Source organism: Panthera leo, chromosome B2 (assembly GCF_018350215.1).
Source record: "Panthera leo isolate Ple1 chromosome B2, P.leo_Ple1_pat1.1, whole genome shotgun sequence".
NCBI lineage: Eukaryota > Metazoa > Chordata > Mammalia > Carnivora > Felidae > Panthera > Panthera leo.
In genome coordinates, this window is record NC_056683.1 from 4,282,366 (window position 1) to 4,304,111 (window position 21,746).

The following is a 21,746-nucleotide window of genomic DNA, read 5'->3' on the forward strand; positions in this document are numbered from 1 at the left end:
CCCAGCGCCAGGGACACGGCAACGCATGAGGCAAAGCCCTGACCGTCCAGAAGCTCCGGGCTAGGACACAATCAACACACCGTGGGAAACATGCTAAAACAGGAATTTGCCAAGGGCTATGGGACAGAGAGGGAGGAGAATCTGACTGCGTGGGGTGTGACTGAGAGAAGGCTTCAAGGAGAAAGTGAGACACAAGCTCAATCTTGAGCGGGAGCAGGAATTCACCAGATCTGTGGGTGCGGACACCGGGGTTGAAAGCATGTGACAACATGTGACACAGCAAGATGCTGCGGATGATGCCGATGATGGTGGTACAGGCCCCTGTGCCCTCTGTATGTGTATTAACTTACTTGGTGTCCCCGCCTCTGATGAGGTAGCTACGCTTAATTCCATCTCACAAATGACGTAAGTGAGGAACCAGGCCCTTCGAAGACATGTTTGTGTTAAGTGAAAAAATCAGGCCCCCCAGACCCCCTGCTTGAGAACTGACACTCAGGCCCTCTGCATACAGCCCTCGAAAGACAGTGATACGTTCAAGAAATGCCAAGTTTTTTGGGGCGCCTGGGTGGCTCAGTCGGTTAAGCGTCCAGCTTCGGCTCAGGTCATGATCGCACGATTCGTGAGTTCAAGCCCCGTGTCGGGCTCTGTCCTATCCCTGTGGAACCCACTTCGGATCCCCTGTCCCATTCTCTCTGCCCCTCCCCTGCTCATGCTCTCTCTCTCTCAACAATAAACATTAAAAAAATATATGTTAAAAAAAAAAGAAATGGCACATTGTTCAATTCAAGAAACTGTCATTAAACACGACCGTGGCCCAGGCACTGTGCCAGGCGCCGGAGACATGGAGATAAGAGGGGACAGGGTAGCCCCTTTCTAGGAGGGGAACACAGCATTTATATAGTAATGTCGGATGCAGAAGTAATAATGCGATCAATCGTGTGTTGTAGAAGTAACACAAAGGAAAGAGCAATTCTACTGAGGTCACGGGAATAGGGATACGTCTCAGAAGAGACGGTCACAAATGAGTGTTTTATTAAAAAAAAAAAAAAAAAGCTGAAGCTCTCCAAGAATTTAAGGTGATGTGTGAGAGAATAGAAAATACACATATATTGGTCTCTGCCCCATTCCTGGCACAGAGCCCCCTAAACCCTTGGAATTTCCTAAGTCATAAGAGCACCGGGGACATCTTTTGTTCTAATGGGGTGACCCTGGGTGGGATCCTGGACGGGGCTGGTCCCCACAGCGACCAAACCATGATTAGAAGCTTGAAATTTTTAAGTTCCTCCACCTCCCACCTCCAGGAAGAGCGCTGGAGACAGAGTTAGTCATTGATCACGTCAGTTCGAGGAAGCCTCCCTGCAATGTCAACAGCACAGGTTCTGGGGACTTTCCAGGCTGGCGAACACATCCACACCAGGAGGGGGGAGCACCCCAGCTCCACAGACGCTCCTGGCTCAGGACCCTATCAGACCTGGCCCAGTGTATCTCCTCACCGGGTTGCTCCTCTGTGTCCTTCATCATATCCTCTAAGAGACGAGTAAACGTGAGTGCTTCCCTGAGTTCTGTGAGCCGCTCTAGCCAAGGAGTCAACCCCAAGGTGAGGTCTCTGGAACTTCCAATAACCTAGGCTCGCAAATGGCGTCTGGAGGGGAATGGGAGCAATCTTGTGGGACTGAGCCCTTAATGTGCGGGCTCTGATGCAACCTCTGGGTAGATAGTGTCAGAACGGAGTTAAATTGTGGGTCCCCCAGCTGGTGTCACAGAGAATCGCTTGGTGTGACTGAAAACCTCCACGCATCTGGTGACCAGAAGCGTCAGAAGGGAAGTGCTTGGTGCGAGTGGTCAAGGAGGCAAACGGGAAAGAGAGATACGAGATACGAAGGAGGGCAAAGGCAGGTTTCCCTGTATAGGAAGAGAGAGAGACTTTGCAAGCAGAAGACAAAGCAGTTACAAAGGCACAATGCCTGCAGCAATATTTCGAGTATTACAGGGGTGCTGATGTGGAAACGTTAAGAGAACGGGCAGGATTTGCTGAGCAACTAGATCCCCGAGAGGACGGTAAGTGGGGTCAGAAGAGAACCCGGCAAAGGAAAGGCAATTTCCAGAGCAGGAGAGAGGGGGTAGAGTTACAGTGTGACTGGGCAGAGACCATCCATCTGACAGCAGGTTTTTAAGGGGGCGGGGGCAGGGGAAGCAGAGGGGAAGGCTGAAGTTCTTCCAAGGATGAATCGAGAAAACACAACCAGCTGCCTCTGGGAATGTGAGGCCGGAGGCAGCCCAGGAAGCAGCACTCCCTGGCTGAAAGTGAAGAAGTTATAAAGACCGTATTTCAAAATGATTCTCTACTCTGAAAGCATTTCGCCTTAGACAATGAGCACTCCAATTACACAATTTCTTTATCTTGTAACAGAGAACTGCGATACCTATGCAGGTACATAACTGAGTAAGAATTCTAACTTTGGAAAGGTAGCATGGTGTAGCAGAAATATCACAGACATACAACAAATAAGATATACTGTACCTTTAGGTGACAATGAGGTTTTAGATAAATTTAAATGCTTTAATCCCTTTGGGAGTTTGGCAAATTGAATACTTAAAGAAGATACACCTGAGAAAGGAAAAAAAAAAGATTATTAACATTTTCAAGTTCTCAGAATTGCACTCGTTTTATAAGGACTAAAAATTAACCTAAACTTGATTCCAATTTAAGTGGAATCATTCTTTCTAACATCAGACTTTATTTTCCAATTATCTACTATCACACATCCTTTTTTTTTTCGTCCTACCGAAAGGATAGGAAAAAAGGAAGACCGTTTAATTAAGCATAACAATATCAAAACTTTACCATTAGAGATGTGTTTCTTTGAACTGAAGTGTTACCCTCTTCTCTACAGTCCTATTTCAAATGCAAATACTCAGGAAGAGTGATATAATTGCTTCTTTTTAACCTGTGTCTTAATGAGTTGATCACTCCTCTGGGTGAGCACATGCGTGCTACTTAATTATTGTCAAGAAAATGGTATAATGTTAACTATTCAGATAACAGCTTCACTTTTAGCACACGGATTCCAATACTTAATTAGCTTCTAGCTAACAACCGCAGACAAAGCATCTGAGTGTGTTTATCTTCTTAAAGGTGGGCTTTGTAACTTGAAAATTCACAGTATTAAAAACCAGATAGCCTCTAAATTGAAAGACCAGACCGGGAAATGGTGAACGCTAGTTCATCCATTCAAGGATTGCAATGACGACAGACTTTCCCTGGGAGGAGTAAGTGATACGTGACTCTGTCCTTCCTATAGATCTTTCAACCAACTTCCTGCTACATGTGAGTTATCACCTTCCCAGGGGCATTTCCCTGGGAAGGTTCCTGAAACAATATTAACCATATGGTCTCCTAGACTAATTCTCAAATTCCATGCGCTGATAAGGAAATACCAGGCTCGTGGCTGCCCTATTATATAACCCCAAATTCTCTACACATTTTATCAAAGTTTATCAAGAAGTAACTACTGTAGAAATAATCTAAAGGTCATGCAGCTTGACTAAGCGTCTAGACAGGTGTCTCGCCAAGGATGGTGGGAGTTCTGAGAGCCCGTATTTACCTCCCCATAGCATTTCCCAAATAAGTTTGAAAATCACTGGATTGGGGCGCCTGGGTGGCTCAGTCGGTTAAGCGGCCGACTTCGGCTCAGGTCATGATCTCTCGCTCTGTGAGTTCGAGCCCCGCGTCGGGGTCTGTGCTGATGGCTCAGAGCCTGGAGCCTGTTTCAGATTCTGTGTCTCCCTCTCTCTGACCCTCCCCCGTTCATGCTCTGTCTCTGTCTCAAAAATAAATAAACGTTAAAAAAAAATTAAAAAAAAAAAAAGAAAATCACTGGATTAAATTATGTCAAACAGGTCTTTTTTTTTAATGTGAATATTTTTAGAGATTTGAATATGCTAATCCATATTGTTAATTACAAAGAGGGAGCAGGCTATTTAGTTGACACTTTCTTGTAAAAGAATGTATCACTTATAAGTTAACTGGGATAGAGGGAAAAGGGAATCATTTTATTATTTTTTTAAAGTTTGAGCGAGACAAAAACAGCATGAGCAGGGGAGGGGCAGAGAGGGAGGAAGACAGAGAATCCCAAGCAAGTTCCACACTGTCAGTGAGCCAAAAGCAAGAGTCTGACACTTAACCAACTGAGCCACCCAAGTGCCCCACGGGAGTCACTTTAAAAGTGTAATTAATCCAAAGGAAGAAAAGGAGAAAAAAATAACAAAGATAAAAAGGGGAAAAAAGAAAACAGACATATTATAGATTGCCATACAGAAAAATCAATAATTACAATCAATGTAAATGTACTAAATATGCAAAACAAGCAAAAAAATGATTATCTAAATAAAAATATCAGATGCTTTTTTAAAAAAAATTGTTTTAATGTTTATTTTTGAGAGAGAGAAAGACAGAGAGAGAGAGAGACAGAGTGCAAGCAGGGGAGGGGCAGAGAGAGAGGGAGACACAGAAACCGAAGCAGGCTCTAGGCTCTGAGCTGTCAGCACAGAGCCCGACGCAGGGCTTGAACTCATGAACCATGAGATCATGACCTGAGCCAAAGTCGGACACTTAACCGACTGAGCAACCCAGGCACCGCTCAGATGCCTTCAAGAAACAGAAATACAGTACGTGTATTCAGAAGTGAACCTAGAAGCATATAAAAAGATATATGCTGCAAACGCTAACCAAAAGAAAACTAGTATATCTGCAATAATAAAAGGCAAATTAGATTTGAAGAGGCATAGACACAATTGAAACATTTCACTAATAAAGAAGATGTAATAATTTCAAATCTGTACGGTCTGAAGAACACAGTCTCAAAACGTATAAAGTAAATCTAATGGTAACAACAGGAGAATACATAATCATAAACACGAATATATGTGTGTGTGTGCCATACCTCACAACAACGGGAGAGTTTTAAACACATCTCTGTAGATGATAAAATGGACACAAAAAGGGTTTATAAAGACACAGATGGTGTCGAGAACACAACCAAAAAAGACGTGTATTTAAAACACTGTACCTAACAACGGCAGGATACATTTCTTCAAAGTCCACGTGGAGCCTTTATTTACCAAAAGTGACAATATCCTGAGCTCAACAAATAATACAGAGGATGTTCCTTAACTACTGTGAAATCACAAAGCATATTCTCCAAGTGCTACCACTATTGGGAATTAACATAGGAATTACAGCAAAAAGATAATTAGAAAAATCCCCAAATAATTAGACCTTAAGCAATATATTTCCAAATAACAAACGAGCGCCCCCCCCCAAAAAAAAAGATTTCCAAATTCTTTTCCAAAAATGGAAATCTTAAAAATATTTTGATTTAAAATTTTTAAAACTATGATATCAACATTTTAGGGATACAATTAAAGCCATGCTTAGAGTAAAACTTAAACTCCTAAATACTTATGTTAATAATAATAATAATAATAATAATAATAAAGCTGGAAACTAATTATCTAAGTATCCCTCTCAAGATATTTGGATTAAAAAAAAGCAAACTAATCCCCATTTCATCCCCAAAAACAGGACAAAAAAGGGTAGGAAAGGGAAGAAATCTATTAAATAGAAAGCAGACATAAAATAAGTGAATTTAACAAATCCTGTTCTTCAAAAAAAACTAATAACATTAATAAGCCCCATCAAGACTGGTTTAAAAAAAAAAAAAGGAGAAAGAGAAGGATCAAACTATCAAACTGAGAAATGGAAAAAAGAAAAAAAATACCAGTAGAGATTCTACAGACATTGCAAATATAACTAAAGGATGTTAAATTTTTTCTGTAGGTCAAAAATGTATCGTTTTAGAAGAAATGGACAAATTTGTCATGAAAAAAACAATTTACCAAAACTTACATAAGGCGAAATACTCTCAATACTCTTTATCGATTCAAAAAAATAAATGCATGATTAAAAACCTCTCCATAGGGGCGCCTGGGTGGCTCAGTCGGTTAAGCGGCCGACTTCAGCTCAGGTCATGATCTCGTGATCTGTGAGTTCCAGCCCCACGTCAGGCTCTGTGCTGACAGCTCAGAGCCTGGAGCCTGCTTCGGATTCTGTGTCTCCCTCTCTCTCTGACCCTCCCCCGTTCATGCTCTGTCTCTGTCTCAAAAATAAATAAACATTAAAAAAAAAATTTTTTTTTAAATTTAAAAACCTCTCCACAAAGAAAAGCAAAAGTTGCCAAATATAAAAAAAAGTATATTATATAATGCTATATTTATGAAGTTCAAGAAGAAATAAAGCGAACCTATCCTATCATAACAGAAGTCAGAATCAGAGCCATCTTTTCCGGGTGGTAGAGGGCAAAACACTAGGGAAGCTTGTGAAGCACGAGTAACGTTCCACGTCTCATTCTTGGTAGTGGTTCCTGCAGAGTGCTCACTCTGTAAAAACTCATTAAGATGTAAACTTGTGATCTGTGGACTTCTGTGAACGTACGTTAGGCGTCAGTGAAAAAATTTACTTCAAAATTTAGGCATGGAAGGTAAGAAGGGAGGAGAAAATGTAGATGACCACGGGTATGGCAATGTCTCTTTAGATACGACCCCAATGGCACATTCCACGAAAGACCTAACTGACAAGCTAGACTTCGTTAAAATTAAGAAGTTCTGTCCTGCAAAAGGCAATGCCAAGAGAATGAGAAGGCAAGCCACAGAATGGGAGCAAATGTTTGCAAGGACCGTTATCCAAAATACACAGAGCTCTCAAAAGTCAACAATGATAAACAAACCACTTACAAATGCGCCAGAGACCCGAACGGAACCCTCACCAAAGAAGTTACAGAAATGGCAAATAAGCATAGGAAGAGACGCTCCACACGCTAAGTCATCAAGGAAATGCAGAGTAAAGTAACAGTGAGATACCACTACCCAACTATTAGAACGGATTCAAATCGTTAGAGGCTCATCGACTGTCACAACTGTGCCACTCTGATGGGACGCTGATAACTAGGGAAGCTATGCATGTGCAGCCAGTGGGGGGGGGGGGGGGGGTGGAGGGGCGCAGGAAGGATATGGGAAATCTCTGTACCTTCCTCTCAATTCTGCTGAGAACCTAAAACTGCTCTAAAAACAAAAAATCTTTTTGAAAAATTAGGTATGGAATCCGGAAAGATACCAGATACTCACTTTTAAATTATGATAAGACTTATCACTGCCCTACCCATGACCAATTCTCTTATATACTTTTGTAAGCAGGTGCTACCCAGCAAAGCATATGCTAGGACAATGGTTTAAAAAGAAAACAACCCAAACCCATATCCCATGTCTTCAAATTAGGCTGAAAAATATGTTAGATCAATGTTAAAACCTACCATTCAGCTTCCAATTTGCGGTGCTCAGGTTGACTTTTGAGTTGTTTTCCTTTGCTGAGAAAATGACCATTTTCTACATTTTCACTAATTTCTTTTGTGTCAGACATGCCTGCTACATCACAGAAAACCACACATGCATGTAACTAGACACAAGGCCGGAATAGAGCAATTATTTTACACCACTGGTGACACCACCCATGTGTTCATTCCTTAATCAACAACTATCTTCCAAAAAGGAAAGAAGAAAAAAAGGAGTAAACAGCCCAGCCATATCTTTCTCTGGAAATTGAATGACCACACCGTAAGTAACGGAAGTAATAAAAAGTGAAGCTCCTGAATTAGAATAAAGGTGAGTAAAAGTCATGCTTGATAATTTACTTAAAAGAAAAAAGCAGAACGAGAAACCTGGGTGGCTCAGTCGGTTAAGCGTCCGACTTTGCCCCGTGTCGGGCTCTGTGCTGACAGCTCGGAGCCTGGAGCCTGCTCTGGATTCTGTGTCTCTGTCTCTCTCTCTCTGCCCCTCCCCAGCTCACACTCTGTCTTTCTCAAGAATAAATAAAACATCAAAAAAAATTTTTTTTTAATTTTTTTAATTAAAAAAAAAAGAAAAGAAAGCAGGAAAAAGGTGAATAGGAAAACAAGTGGACTAACGATGCAGAAACAGGACAGTCTGTTTCAAGTAGTTTTTATCAAATTTCAGACTAAGCTACCAGCTTCTTTCTTTCTCGACAAAATATTTTGTTTTAATGTGCTAGGCATCTGTAAGTCATAAATATGTTACATCTCTTCTTTAAAGAAATGCCCTTGCTAACTGCAAATGGAATAAAAGGTATAAATGGGGTCAGTACTGTTCATTTTTGTTTAAATACAAGAATGAAATTGAGTTTTTATTGCAGGAGAACTGACATACATACAACACACAACATCCTATCGGTCCCGGGTATACATCATAGAGATTCAATACTTTTACCGATCTTTGAGAAAAGGTAACAACAGATTATCACACGAAGGATCCTCTTTCTTCCCGGCAGGCTTCAGAAACAGTCTCGGCAACATGAATAAAATGAGGGTGGCTGGCGGCCAAAACCTCAAGAAAAACAAAAAAATTAACCTGCCTGGTACTTTTCTGAAGCCGCTTATTCAACAGTGCCAGGGAACAAACTGATCATCGAGAAAACATTTCCCCACAAACAAAGGAGAGAAAAGACGTTTCAATTTTTGCCCAGAACTATTCCATCCTCTCCCCAAAATAAAGCAAAACATAGCGTTCAGAGCTGTGAATTAAAACAGAATTTATCTCTAAAAGCTTTTTATTTGGAGACTTCATGAAATGGATTGCCCTTCTTGTGATTTTTTTTTTTAAGCACGTGTCAAATTTAGAAAGAAAAACGGTCTAATTTTTATGGATTACCCTTCTCGTGACTTTTTTTTAAGTGTGTGTCAGATTTAGAAGGAAAAACGGTCTAATTTTTACTTCTCCTTTCCAAACAAAACTATTTTGGCTTCCTCCGCTTCAAAATATGTATGCCTAATAAAAAAAGTAATTATGAAATGTTCAGTGTTATCATCTGCCATCTGATGTTATTAACTTACAAAGACAGGAAATTAAATGTGACGCGACACATTTAACCTATTAATCACGCATGAATTTAAAAACCTATGACAAGACCATACAGAATTCTAACACTTGGATATCCTAGAATCCGAAGGGTGCACCTGGTAGACGAAAAGGTTGAAGGAGGTCCTTGTTAAATGAAAACACCAATAGGAACAGTTTAACAAAATCCCCCACGTGGAGTTCTAGCAAAGGATATGGATAAACAGAAGACCTCGTTCTTGTCTGTCAGAAAGCATGTAGATTTGAACGCTGGAGACCAGAAACACTAAGATAAGTGAATAAGCAAAATACAGGCCAACATTTCCATTTCAAAAATAAGGCGGAGGAAAAGAAAAGTTCAAGAACTAGGAATACAGGAAGAAAAGACCAGTGGGAAAAATGGAGTCAGTGTACTGAACTTTCGAACACCCGAAAATCCAAAGGTGGGCGGTGTTTAAAACCTTGCTTCACCTTGTGTAACCTTAAAAATATCAACTAAATATGGCTGACATCACGAATCTCAAGAAAAGTCCCTTCTGCTGGGTAGGTGTTGCACACAAACCTGATATCTTGAAATATTAGCGTGATTCAGAAAATTTACTGCCATGCTATGGAATAAGCCAATGTTTTCCAAGAAGCACACATAAAATTCTTTCCTTCCGCTTCCCAGGGAAATCACCTGGACGGCCACATCAGAAAATCACCATCACGGGATTAGAGACTGACTGGCCGCTTGCTCGGCTGATATTCTGGAAATCCTAGACCAGAGCCTCGCCGACTAGTATCAGGTATGACTCCACGAGCTTTGTCCAAACCGTGTAAACACAAGATTTCCTCATTTATAAAAAGAGGCTAATAATATTTGTACGATTTTACTCCACGAGGCTATTTTATGAATCAAAGGAGGCAGGGAGGGCAAACATTTATTGAGTGCCCAGTATGTAACAGGCCATCCTTCTCCCTTTGTGTGGATTATCTCACTTAATCCTGAGAACACCTTTAAGTGGTAGGTACTGTTAATATTTTCAAGATGAAGACACTAAAGATATGTGTATCATGACGAGCACTAAGGGACAGAATTCCTGAATCACTATACTGTGCCCCTGAAACTAACAGAACACTGTACGTTAACTATACTAGAATTAAAATTTCAAAAAAATAAAACAAAGATGAGGAACCTGAGACACGGCAGTTAAGTAACTTGTCCAAGGAAACTCGGCTAGGAAGTGGCAAAGCCCAGAAATGAACCCATGTATTTTGATTCCAGAACCCACTGGTACACACTGAGAGATATGCAAGATGGAAAGCACCACAAAATAGAAGCGGCAATTCTAGAATCTGTTTGTCTTGTCTTATGTCTTATGTGATCAAACCAGGGCCACCACCAGATGGTCAGAGGGGGGGGGGGGAAATCTGGGTACTTCAGGTCAACATTTGCAAAAGAAAAACATTCTGAGACAGGATTCAAGATCATCTTTAAACAAAATAATCCAATTTAGAACAAAGTGAGGGGAGGAAAGGGATAGACATTCCTGACAAGGCGGAGACCATAAAAACGAGGGTTGCTGGGAGGGACAAGCAGGAAGAACAGAACACAGAGTCTGTAACAACTAAGGAAGTCAGGCGTGTGGAATGAGCCAAGAGAGGAGAGCTGCATTCTCCAAAACTACTCAACTTTGATCCAAAAAGTAATGTCAGATCCAAAGGGTTAGTCACGAGGAAATGACCCAGGACACCGTGGCTCAGACGCTGGGTCAGCCCCGGGACTTATCAGGCAAAGTTGATCAAGTTGAGCCGGGGCACAGATTCTTCAGCCTTTTCTACCATGACTCACATAAAGGAACAGATCTGACATCCCAAGGAAGGAACCTCATACAAAAATAAACACACACACATGTAGTAGAAAACTAAAACAGAAGTTTCTCCGGACGAATGCACTCTGATATTTTCTATTCTGTTCTAGTCCTTCCTCTTCTTTTTTTCAAACGCAGGTCACGAGCTATCGGGTTGATTTCATGGCCTGCTAGCGGGTCTTGACCTCCAGTCTGCAAACACACGGGGACAGAAGGTCAAGAGCAAAGCTGGGGAACCGCCCCGACCCTGCATCCACAGTAAGAGCTCGTACACGTGCGTGTGGTCTGCTCACTGCTGTGTGTGTCCTCCACACAGAGAGACAGCACGGGACCCAGCACCCAAAAAGCAATGCACATACACACACACACCCCAGCTTACTGATTCATACCCTACCCTCCTCCGCCACAAGCCCCTTAACAAGAGAAGTCCGTCTGTCCTTCATACATAAGTATGACCCAAGGAGACTGAGCAGTAAATAACAGGAATTTGTAGCATCCACATTCATATCACAAAGCGAGGAGCCGAACTTTCTGAGAGTTTCCAAATGAGTCCCGGAGTGGATGGCCCAGGTACCAAATCAAATTCCATTTGGTGTTAAAATTCCTCAGACCTCTGGGCCGCTAAACTGTCTTTTCTTTGTGTTTCCTTGGTCTCTTGTATACGCTACACACTCCAATTATAAATTCCTCCCCCCCCATGCTTTTTATTGTTTTCAAACATAAAATACCATCACTGAACAGCTCAGAAACAAAAAAGCCGGAAATATTTTGCCTGGACGGAAGCTCGTATAAATATTTGACACTTAGTTGGATTCCTGGTGGGATTTCCATCCGTGAGCAGAAAAACTACCCATCATCTTCAGATACTTAGCCTGAATAAAGAGAAAAGTACACGGAATTTGTGTTCAGGAGGCTCCGCCCCCAGAGTGGAGGCAGGAAATAGAGATGCTGGCCGTTGTCCAAGAACACTGGCAAGTACATCAGTGAATGAATCTAGAACGGGCCGAAACAAGGGACGTCTCAGCTTGAGAGAACATTCTCAAGAGTGTCAAAAACTGAGCCTACGTGAGCAGAAACCATGCGGGTGAGTCAGTACGTGTGCACAAAGTTGAGGGGAACATCCTTGGAATGACGTGTGACTTGAGCTCCTGTGAATGAACCGCAGGTAGATGGAAAGACCCAGAAATCAGGGCTCAGAGGTAGGAATGTGGCGGACAGAAGCCCAGAAACATCATCTTTGAGCGTGTGGTCTGGTAGAAAAGAAGTCTCTGCGAACATGGCCACGATTTTTCAAAGCAACTGAAAAACTGCAGAAGAGAATTAAGATGAAATGAAATCAAATGCAATTTAAAGGAAGGGCTAATCGACAGAGGTTGTCCAAGGTCTTCAGAGGACAAGGGGCAGGGACGAGAAGGAAGCAGGTGGAGGAGAAGTGTCCGCGTGTAATTAGGATGTGCCACAATGACTGAGCGCTACCGGAGAAGTTGAAACCGAAGACGGGGGTCCGATGGGTAAAATCGTAGCTGAGGGGTAAGCCGTCCAGGAGGGTTCGCAGCAGCAAAGGAGACCCTGGGCCTCCCTGGCATCCTTCCTCCGAAGCCCGCAGCTCACTGTATGTGGTCTTTTGGGTCCGGCTCCTTTCACCCGACGTAAGGTTTCTGAGGTTCAACCACACGGGAGCAGGAATCAGCCCCTCACCCGCCTCCACCGCTGGGCCGCGTGCCACGGTCCAGACGCCCACGATGTGTCCACCTGCTTGTCCACGGCGGGCACGAGGGCGGCCTCCACCGTTGGGCTCGCACGGGGAACGTGGCGACAAGTGCTCCCGAGTCTGGGCGTGAACACGGGCTCCGTCTCTCTTCGGTGAGATCCAGGAGGGGAGTTGCCGGGTCATGTGGCCAATCTGTGTTTAGCGGTTTAAGAGACCGTCCGACCAGCGTGCCAAGGGGCTGCACCGTTTTACGTTCCCGCCCGTAAAGCGGGTTCTCCCGTTTCCCACGTCCTCTCCAACCCCCACTCTGATCAGAGTCCTTCTACTGGTTATGAAGTGCGGTCTCACTGTGGTTTGAACTGCATTTCCCCGGCACTAAGGGGTGTCCCTTCCCGGCCGACTGCGCTGTGGATTCACATCCTTAAGGACCTGCCCCCTGTCAACAACCTCCCTCCACTGACTTCATCTTATCCCTGGATAAATATGGTTGGGTCCCACCCTCTCAAAAGCCAAACCAAAACAGCCATAACGGTCTATAAACGGTAACCGACACGTAGATTTACATCCACGTTTCCATTTCGTCATATTCATCATTTTCTAGCATTTCACTAACAGAGACAACATCTGTTTCTTCCTAAAGAAATTCCTATGCCCCAAAGAAACCCCTACTCCAGGGATACGCATCCATTATTTTCAGCTGTGGTTTATTCCATGAGGATGATTTCCATGTGATCTCGTTTTCTAATTCAGCCTCAAACTGCCTTTAGACGGACTACTTTAAATGCTAGGAAGTTACTCTTTATTTTTGGCTTGAATACCACATGAGTGGGTGTCCTTTTCAAGGAAGAACGATGTCTATATCGGGACCACAGGGCAGAATTGAGTGTCTAGATCCGTACTGTCAGCTCCGTTTAATAATTAATCCTCATCAAATATATAACATTACAAGATGAAAGGCTTTCATTCAGCAATGCTGGAAAACATTTGCAGCAGCTAATGAAAACAAAATACTCCCTCTAGAGATAAAGCTAATTCTTTTTAAACCCCACCCACCAATGTTCTCCTGCTGAGACTTCAAATACTTAAGTTTCACATTCTAAACCTGCCAAGTCTTCCCTCTGCCCACACAAACACTTCTAAAGAAGGCCAGTCCTTCATTTTCTTCCTGTCCTCACATTCAAGCCTGGTTAAATATTCAAAGATGTTTGTGGTAGACAGGATAGTAAGATGGTCCTCAAGATTCCTGTCCCCTGCTATGCACGCCCTGTACAATTTCCTCCAGTGTGTGGGGCAGACTAATGATATGACTGGGCCACTGATCAGTTGACTTTGAGTTCATCGGAAGGGAGACTGTCCTGGGTGGGCCTGACCCAAGCAGGTGCTCCATGTACATTTTTTTTTTTGTACATTTTTTTATTTTTGAAAGACAGAGAGAGACAGAGCACGAGTAGGGGAGGGACAGAGCGAAGGAGACACAGAATCGTAAGCAGGCTCCAGGCTCTGAGCCGTCAGCACAGAGCCCGATGCGGGGCTCGAACCCACAAACCGTGAGATCATGACCTGAGCCGAAGTCGGACGCCCAACCGACTGAGCCACCCAGACGCCCCTCAGATGCTCTATTTAAAAGAAAGGCAGGCATCAAAGACATGTGCTCCCTACTGCCTCGAGCGCAAAGCAAACTGGCATGTTTTAAGAGAAGGCGTCGTGTAGCAAGGTTCCGGGTGCTGGGAGCGGTCCCCAATGAGAGCTAGCAAAAAAACAGTGACCTCTGTCCTCCCAACCCAAGAACGTTAATTCTGCCAACAACCAGTAAGCTTGGGCCCGTAAGGTCACGATCACAGCCGCACCTGACCACTTGATCTCAGCCTGTGACGCTGAGTGGACAGCCCAGCACACCTCTGCCCAGACTACGAACCCAAGGAAACTGTCAGGTAATACATCCGTGTCATTTTAAGCTGCCATGTTGCTGGCAATTTGTTATGTAGCCACAAAAAACTAATACAACAGTTTAAAAACAATAGCCTCCTTTCTGTCTGTGTCCCTTCAAAAGAAGTTAATCAGATAGTGGATTTTAGCACCAGTGTCTTCATCAAAGGGTAGAGAAAATCTAGAAGCCTAACAAAGCCATCAGTAGAATCTGTTACGTAATTACAGCTGAGCTTGACCGCGTTCTTACGGTGTGGCTATTCAAACTCCCTAATTCTCTTACAATTCTGGCATCAGTGATCACAGGAATGCTACAGTACCTCGGTCTTCCAGCGGGTTGCCAGCAAGGTTAACCGTGTGGAGTCCTGAGTTGGGATTATGGGCTAAAGCGCTGGCCAGTTTTTGTGCAAAATCTCTGCAAGGAAACAAAACAGTTAGCTTACATAACACAAAATGTAAACCTGCTCAAATAAAACACTTAAAAGCTAGAAAAGTTAGAGTGAAATCTAAGAAAAGGAAATCCTTCTTTGCAATATTAAGCTATAGACCATCTATGTGTTAACACCCGATCTATGTTACACAGGTCTATATTCCTCAATAGCGTATCTGTAAAGCCACGGCCAAAATCTGGTTCATTCTGATTAGCCACAACCTCCTTCAAGAGCAAAAAGAAAAGAGGTAACTGCCCCCTTTAAAGACACATTCCAGGATGCTATGAATAGGACTACTCAGAGTCCCTTCATAACTTAAAAAAAAAATCCTGAATTGGACCTACATTCCACAAAAGTTGCAACAGGCTGTTCACTAGACCTTAATTCTCATTTCATGTAATGCTCACAATGCAAAACTGATTGCCCTGATTATTGAGTTGAAAGGCTACAGTTGCTAACACTATGTTGTAACAAAAATCAAAATCACTATTTTAGGTACGTCGTACTCAAAGTAACACACTAAGTGCCGTGAATATGAAACCTTCAGCCCTCCTCACTGAGGAGCAGTGTAGTCTTTGTTCTAGCTGATTCGAACTTCACATAAGCAGGCGTACTGACTAGTGAACCCCCACCTACTACTGAACAAGGCAAGTACGAATTTGGAAAGAGAGAGAAATGGCTAAAACACATCAAAGCAAAGCCATAAAATTATATTAAATGTGTTACATAAAATTATACCACGAGTGATACTCATAAAAGCTGACACGTAGCATCCGTAACAGGAAAGATACTTTTCTAAGGACTTTACATGTATTAATTCATTTATCGTCACAACCGTAATTCTGTAAGGTAGACGCTATTGTTTTCTCCGTCTTAAAGACGAAGAAACTGAGGCAGAGAAGTGAGGCAATTCGCCCAAGGCCACGAGGCACCTGGCTCAGGGCCCCTCCTCTCAGCCACCACACCGGGCTCCCTCCAGCGACACAACAATAAAAGAGGTTATAAAACCCTTGACCTTCGTGATGATGGGGAACACAGGGATGTGTTTGTTTGTTTGTTTGTTTGTTTTTAGAAGGGAAAGCACTACACTGTATATGTGAGCGGCCCAACCTTTTTTTAAAATCCAAGTATTAATTTTAAGGAAACAGCAGAAAGATCTTAAGCAATGTACTCACATATTCTGGAAGATACTCACGTTCTAAGTCCAGCGTTTTCCAACACCAATTCTTCCAGCCGATTGGACCTACTCACCACCCTCAGTATCTGTTCACAGACATCAGTGGACTGAAACAGAAAGCATTCTTTGACCACGTCACAAAGTCCAAGGGCAACCTCACTTTGCTGTGACACACCCACACAGCTGCCAAGTTCTAATTAAATGAGCCATTTATTCGTGCGCCCGATCACGCAACAAAACCTGACTGACCGTCTATTCCCACGCACCGTCACGTTCGAGGTCCGGGGGATTCAATGATATAAAGGACAAAAAGTTGCCGCCTTTCAGAGTGTACCATCCGGCAGGGCAATCAGACAAGAACACAGACAATTACGATAGACTAATTAAAAGGCCATTTGAGGGGCCCCTGGGTGGCTCAGTCGGTTGAGCGTCCCGACTTCGTCTCCGGTCACGATCTCCGGTTTGTGAGTTCGAGCCTCACGTCGGGCTCTGTGCTGACAGCTCGCTGGGAGCCTGGAGTCTGCTTCGGATTCTGTGTCTCCCTCTCTCTCTGCTCCCCCCCCCCCCATGCCTGCTCGCTCTCTCTCTCTCTCTCGCAAAAAAAATAAATAAATGAACATTTAAAAATTTTTTTAAATAAAATAAAAGGTCATTTTAGTTGTGCTGGGGCCACTCAGAGGCGCATCCCAATTTTGGGACAACCAAAAGTAATTCCCAAAGAAAGTGATCTCCAGAAAGGATAACAAAAGACTATGTGGTGGCCATGATGGTAACAATATGATGTTCCCTTCACTGAGCTCTTGTCTTGTGCCAGGCCCTGAGCTAACCCTTTATGTGTGTGTCATTATAAAACTGTTAAGTCTCGTTATTCCCTTTTTACAGATAAGAAAGTTAAGGTTTAAAGGCATCATGTCCTTTAAAAGGGTGGCTGAATGAGCACTTGATAAACGTTTACTATTACGATGTTCCCACTAGCATTCTCTAAAATAAAGGGGGACACAACCCAATGAGAGTTTAGTAAATACTCCCTCGTGTAAATAAACATTAGATTTTTTAAAATTATGTAGTTGTGTTATGTATTTCTGTCAAAATATTTTAAGCGCTCGGATATAATATTAAATGAAATGCGGAATTATTATGAAATGTCTAATAAAGATCACAACCACTGAAACGGCTAATGTAAGCAGCACAGGGCTTGAAGGTGTCATGAAAAAATGAAAAGTTGTGTCCTGGCTGCAGAATTGTACCACATTTTTTTTCTTTTAAATTTTCACATGCTAATGTTTTTATATTTGTTTACGTTTAAGGCAGCTCCTGACTTTAAAATTATTTATACATTAAAAAGTCATTTTAAAATCTCCTTACAAGTTAGGGTCTATTTAAATCCCTTATGATGAAAGGAAGGAAGGAAGGAAGGAAGGAAGGAAGGAAGGAAGGAAGGAAGAAAAAGAAAAAGAGAAAAAGGAAGGGAGGGAGGGGGAGAGAGAGAAAGAGAGAGGGAGGGAGGGACTGAGGAAAGGAGTGGGAGGGGGGAAGGAAGGAGGGAGGGAAGGAGGCAGTTCTATGTGCTGTGGCATACTATAATCAAAGCAGTTTCTTTACCTCAAATATCACACAAATTTACAATTCTTTGATTTATCAGATCATATATATCCAAATGGATTAAGCATCACTAGAACAGTCTGAAATATAACAAAACTCACTAGTGAGCACCCTTTAGAAAACCCCACTTGGAAACACGCAAGTCCCACAGCATCTGAGGCATTTATAATTCTTATGTGGTGTTTGAATCCATTGTGTCTACAATGTTACTTTCACATGGTCCCCGAGTTACTGATGTGTCCCACAGATTGACAAAGGAAGAGGAAAATTAATTCCCATTGACCGAATGCCTGCAATGTACATTATGCTGACGGTGGTGATTTTCAAAACGGTGGCCCCCCCGATCAGTGTAATTCTGTATCTTACAATATACAACCAGGTGAACAGATCTTACTTTGTGTTGGCATGATAAAAAGTGATTGCTTCGACAATGTTTTTGCAGGAATTATCCTAATTTCCAAAAACAATCTATGGTACCATTACCTTTCCAGGGCGACCTCACGAAGCATCCAGAAAAGCAATTTCCCAAAGCAGAGCTTTCATTTACCCATTGGGTATAATTACTGTAATAAAAATTTATTACAGAAAATGTACAAAAAGTATGCCCAACTTTTCTTTAGAATGCCAGTAGGGGAGAGGCATAACAAGTCATTTACGTCTATGTTAATTTTGTTACTTTTTACTAAGTGCCAAGAACGTGAAAAGAATTGTTTTCTATACTAAGACTATATGGGATGAAGTTTTTAAAGCGATACGCACATACACCCAAACCTAGATGGCAAGTAACATGTGACCATGCTGCAGTGCTCCCCAGACGTCAACTGTCTGTTCAACCCTATGTTCACCGGTTTAGGGAGACAAAATTCTTAACAAATTAAGACAATGCCTCTCCAAGAGCTTGCGTTTAGTTAAAACTCGAAAGTATACAGTAAGGGGCGCCTGGGTGGCTCAGTCAGTTAAGCGTCTGACTCTTGATTTCAGCCTAGGTCATGATCTCACAGTGGTGGGATCGAGCCCCACGTGGGGCTCCATGCTGAGCACAGAGCCTGCTGAAGATTCTCTCTTTCTCTCCCTCTCTCTCTTTCAAAAAAAAAAAAAAAGGTATATAATAAAAACTAGGGGAATTGCTGTCGGGAACAATGGAACTAATGAGACATAAAAGGCATATGGAATTTTTATATCTAAAAGGAACTACGTACAACTGGCCCAACCACGCCATCTTTAAAAGATTTTAAAAGACCCCATGATGCTCGCCGACTTGCCTAAATTACAAAATCAGGCCTTGAGCAAGACCGCCAATCTACTGCGGTTTTAATCAGTGGAGAATGAGACAGAAACTTGGTCCTAATCGCAAATTTGGCGTATTAAAAAAAAAAAAATCCCTCCATCCTCCTGTTTCACTTAGGGAGAGGGATTACTACTAGAGTCATAAGATGAGCAGAAAGCGAATGTGACGTGTTTCTCTTGTGGTGTCCTGGCATAAGGGGCTTTTAGTGACCCAGGAGCAATCTTAACAACCCGGAGAATGTATACAACTTGAGAGAAAGTCACTCTTTTTTCCCAAGCATTTCCCGTTTTAAAAAGCCCAGGGGTTGGGGCGCCTGGATGTCTCAGTCGGTTGAGCGTCCGGCTCAGGTCATGATCTCGTAGTTCATGAGTTCGAGCCCCACGTCGGGCTCTGTGCTGACAGCTCAGAGCCTGGAGCCTGCTTTGGATTCTGTGTCTCCCTCTCTCTCTGCCCCTCCTCCACTCATGCTCTGTCTCTCTCTCAAAAATAAAAAAAATAAAAAAATTAAAAAGAAATAAAATAAAAAGTCCAGAGGCGCTTGGGTGGTTCAGTGGGGTAAGCGTCCAGCTTCGGCTCAGGTCACGATCTTACGGTTCGTGAGGTCGAGCCCCACATCGGGCTCTGTGCTGGCGGTGTGGAGCCTGCTTGGTATTCTAGCTCTCTCCTCTCTCTCTGCCCCTTCTCCACTCACGCTTTCTCTCTTTCTCACAAAATAAATAAATAAACTTAAAAAAAAAAAAAAGTCCAAAGAAAGTGGAATACTGTCGTCTCCTCCAATAAGCCACATATTAGAAAATGTTCTGAGACTGCATATCGCAAGACCCATCATAGGGGCAAGTGTCCGTTCTTTTTAACTTCGGGTGAAAAATCATGAAGAATTGCCATTCCTTTTGAAGATGGAAGGCTGATATCCCCAAGACCACTTTTCGTTTTAAAATACCGAATGTTAAAAATATACACATGTGTGTTTTTGCGCTTCAATCTTCATTAACGGAAAAGCCGTAAAGGGCAGCCCTCGCCTCCCTTCGCCATCCTTCCTTTCACCCCAGCACACCGGGGAGAAATCGTGACAGAAGGGCAGCACCACTGGCCGGGACACATCCCTGTAACAGCGGGCTGGGACGATTTCCCAAAGTGGGTCTGCATCACCTCCTCAGAGCTCTCCTGTGCCCCGTTCACCAACTTACAGGAATGTTTTCATGAGCCAGGTGAACTGACTTGGTAGAGAAGCATTGCTCTCACTGATCCCACAATCCCTGAACTAATCCGCTTCTCATTTCCCGATCGGCTCCCCTCACCGGTCTGTCACCGCCGCTGGCTCGGTCCTACAAATGGTCCCCACCCCAGCAAGCAGCAAGCAAGGAGAGGCTTCTGTCCCCCAGATCTGCCCTCCATCATGGCCTCTGGTCTGTTTCCCTGGGAGTTCAGCTGCCCCCCGCCCCCACCATCGCTAGCTCCATCACCACTGACCTCAGAATCTCCCCCTATTTAGCTGATACAGTTTCCAGAATTCACAGCCCCACACTCGTTCATTTCTCAGCCTCTTCGCTAGTCTGTGACAGCAGTAACAACAGTTAACAGTTTAAAAATGCCTGCAACAGGTCAGGTACTGTGTTCACATTTCTGTCCACGTTATTTACTCCTCTGAATAATCTGCAAATTAGCTACACATGTATGGCTACGCTCATTCATTCGTGGTCCAACCTAATTTGACATCTGTTCATTAAATCAATTTTTATGGAATAGCTATTAGGAGCCATATACTCTGATAAGCTCTGGATAGAGACGAATGAGACACAAGGTCCAAATAACTCTCAATAATAGGTACGCAGGAAGCTGAGGCCCTGGAACGTCCAGTGACTTAGCTAAGGTCACATGGCCTTGTCATGAGTCAGAATCTGAGACCCAGGTTTGTTTCTCAGCCCACACTCTTTCTATACCACGCCGGCTCTCCATGGACCCCAAGTGAGTTCAGCCCAAGCTCGTGCTAATAATGCCTTTCAGCCCCTCACTCCCCAGGAAATTCAGAGAACAAGCAGCCTGTCCACCAGCAAATCTCAACCCTCCACTTTCTACAGATCCACGTCTCAATCAAAATCCTACCTCTTCACTATGAAAATCTTAAGCCCCCAGTTTCCACGCTCCCTGAAGGCCAGAGGCTTGAAGGTAAGAGTCACCGATAAAACAACCTGTACATGACTTCCTGTCCTAAAATGAAGTAGCAGAAAGCTAACCGGTGGATAAGCCTCTGTCCATACGGCTGCTTTGAACGTGCAGACAATCCCCAACAGGGCGTCTTTTTCCACTGGTAAAAGAGACCAAAAATATGGCTCCCACATACCTTCCGAAAACCAACAATGCCCTTTGATTTCGTTTCCCTTACATATAAATCTGCCCCAGAGCTCATCCAGAAAATTAATGTTAACGACCATAACTCAACCAGACCAACTCAACCTGGTAACATTTCCCCAAATTCTTAGGAAGGGAGGCTTCGTGGAGACGGAAGGCAGGATAGAAACGTAAAATCTGCCGTCGGCAGCTGTGCAGACGTAACTTTGTTTTTGCCGACAGAATGAGTGTGTGTGCTGAAGGCTACGCTAAATTGTGTCTTTCTGTTCATTATCTAAAATTGCCTGAAGCAGCTGAAAACGTGAGGAGGTACTTCTCCGGAGCATCTCACACGACAAACTGGGGGCAGCGGCATGCAGAGCATTCACGGGAAAAATATCTGCTCAAGAAAGAAGCATGTGCACAGCTCTCCAGATCAGTAGGAAAACAAACGTGTTTCTGAAAA

At 43.2% G+C, this 21,746-nt stretch overlaps 1 protein-coding gene across 11 annotated transcripts in view; it reads right to left on the reverse strand.

The window, feature by feature from the left end:
• CARMIL1 (capping protein regulator and myosin 1 linker 1) overlaps positions 1–21,746 on the reverse strand; it is a 309,417-nt gene that overhangs the window by 132,951 nt on the left and 154,720 nt on the right. For all 11 annotated transcript variants that reach the window (XM_042937729.1, XM_042937736.1, XM_042937731.1 and 8 more), the window contains 3 exons: positions 16,081–16,169; positions 14,775–14,869; positions 2,522–2,608 (listed from right to left, as the gene is read on the reverse strand). In XM_042937729.1, coding sequence (XP_042793663.1) covers positions 2,522–2,608; positions 14,775–14,869; positions 16,081–16,169 — 271 coding nt within the window. The remainder of the gene's footprint in view (positions 1–2,521; positions 2,609–14,774; positions 14,870–16,080; positions 16,170–21,746) is intronic.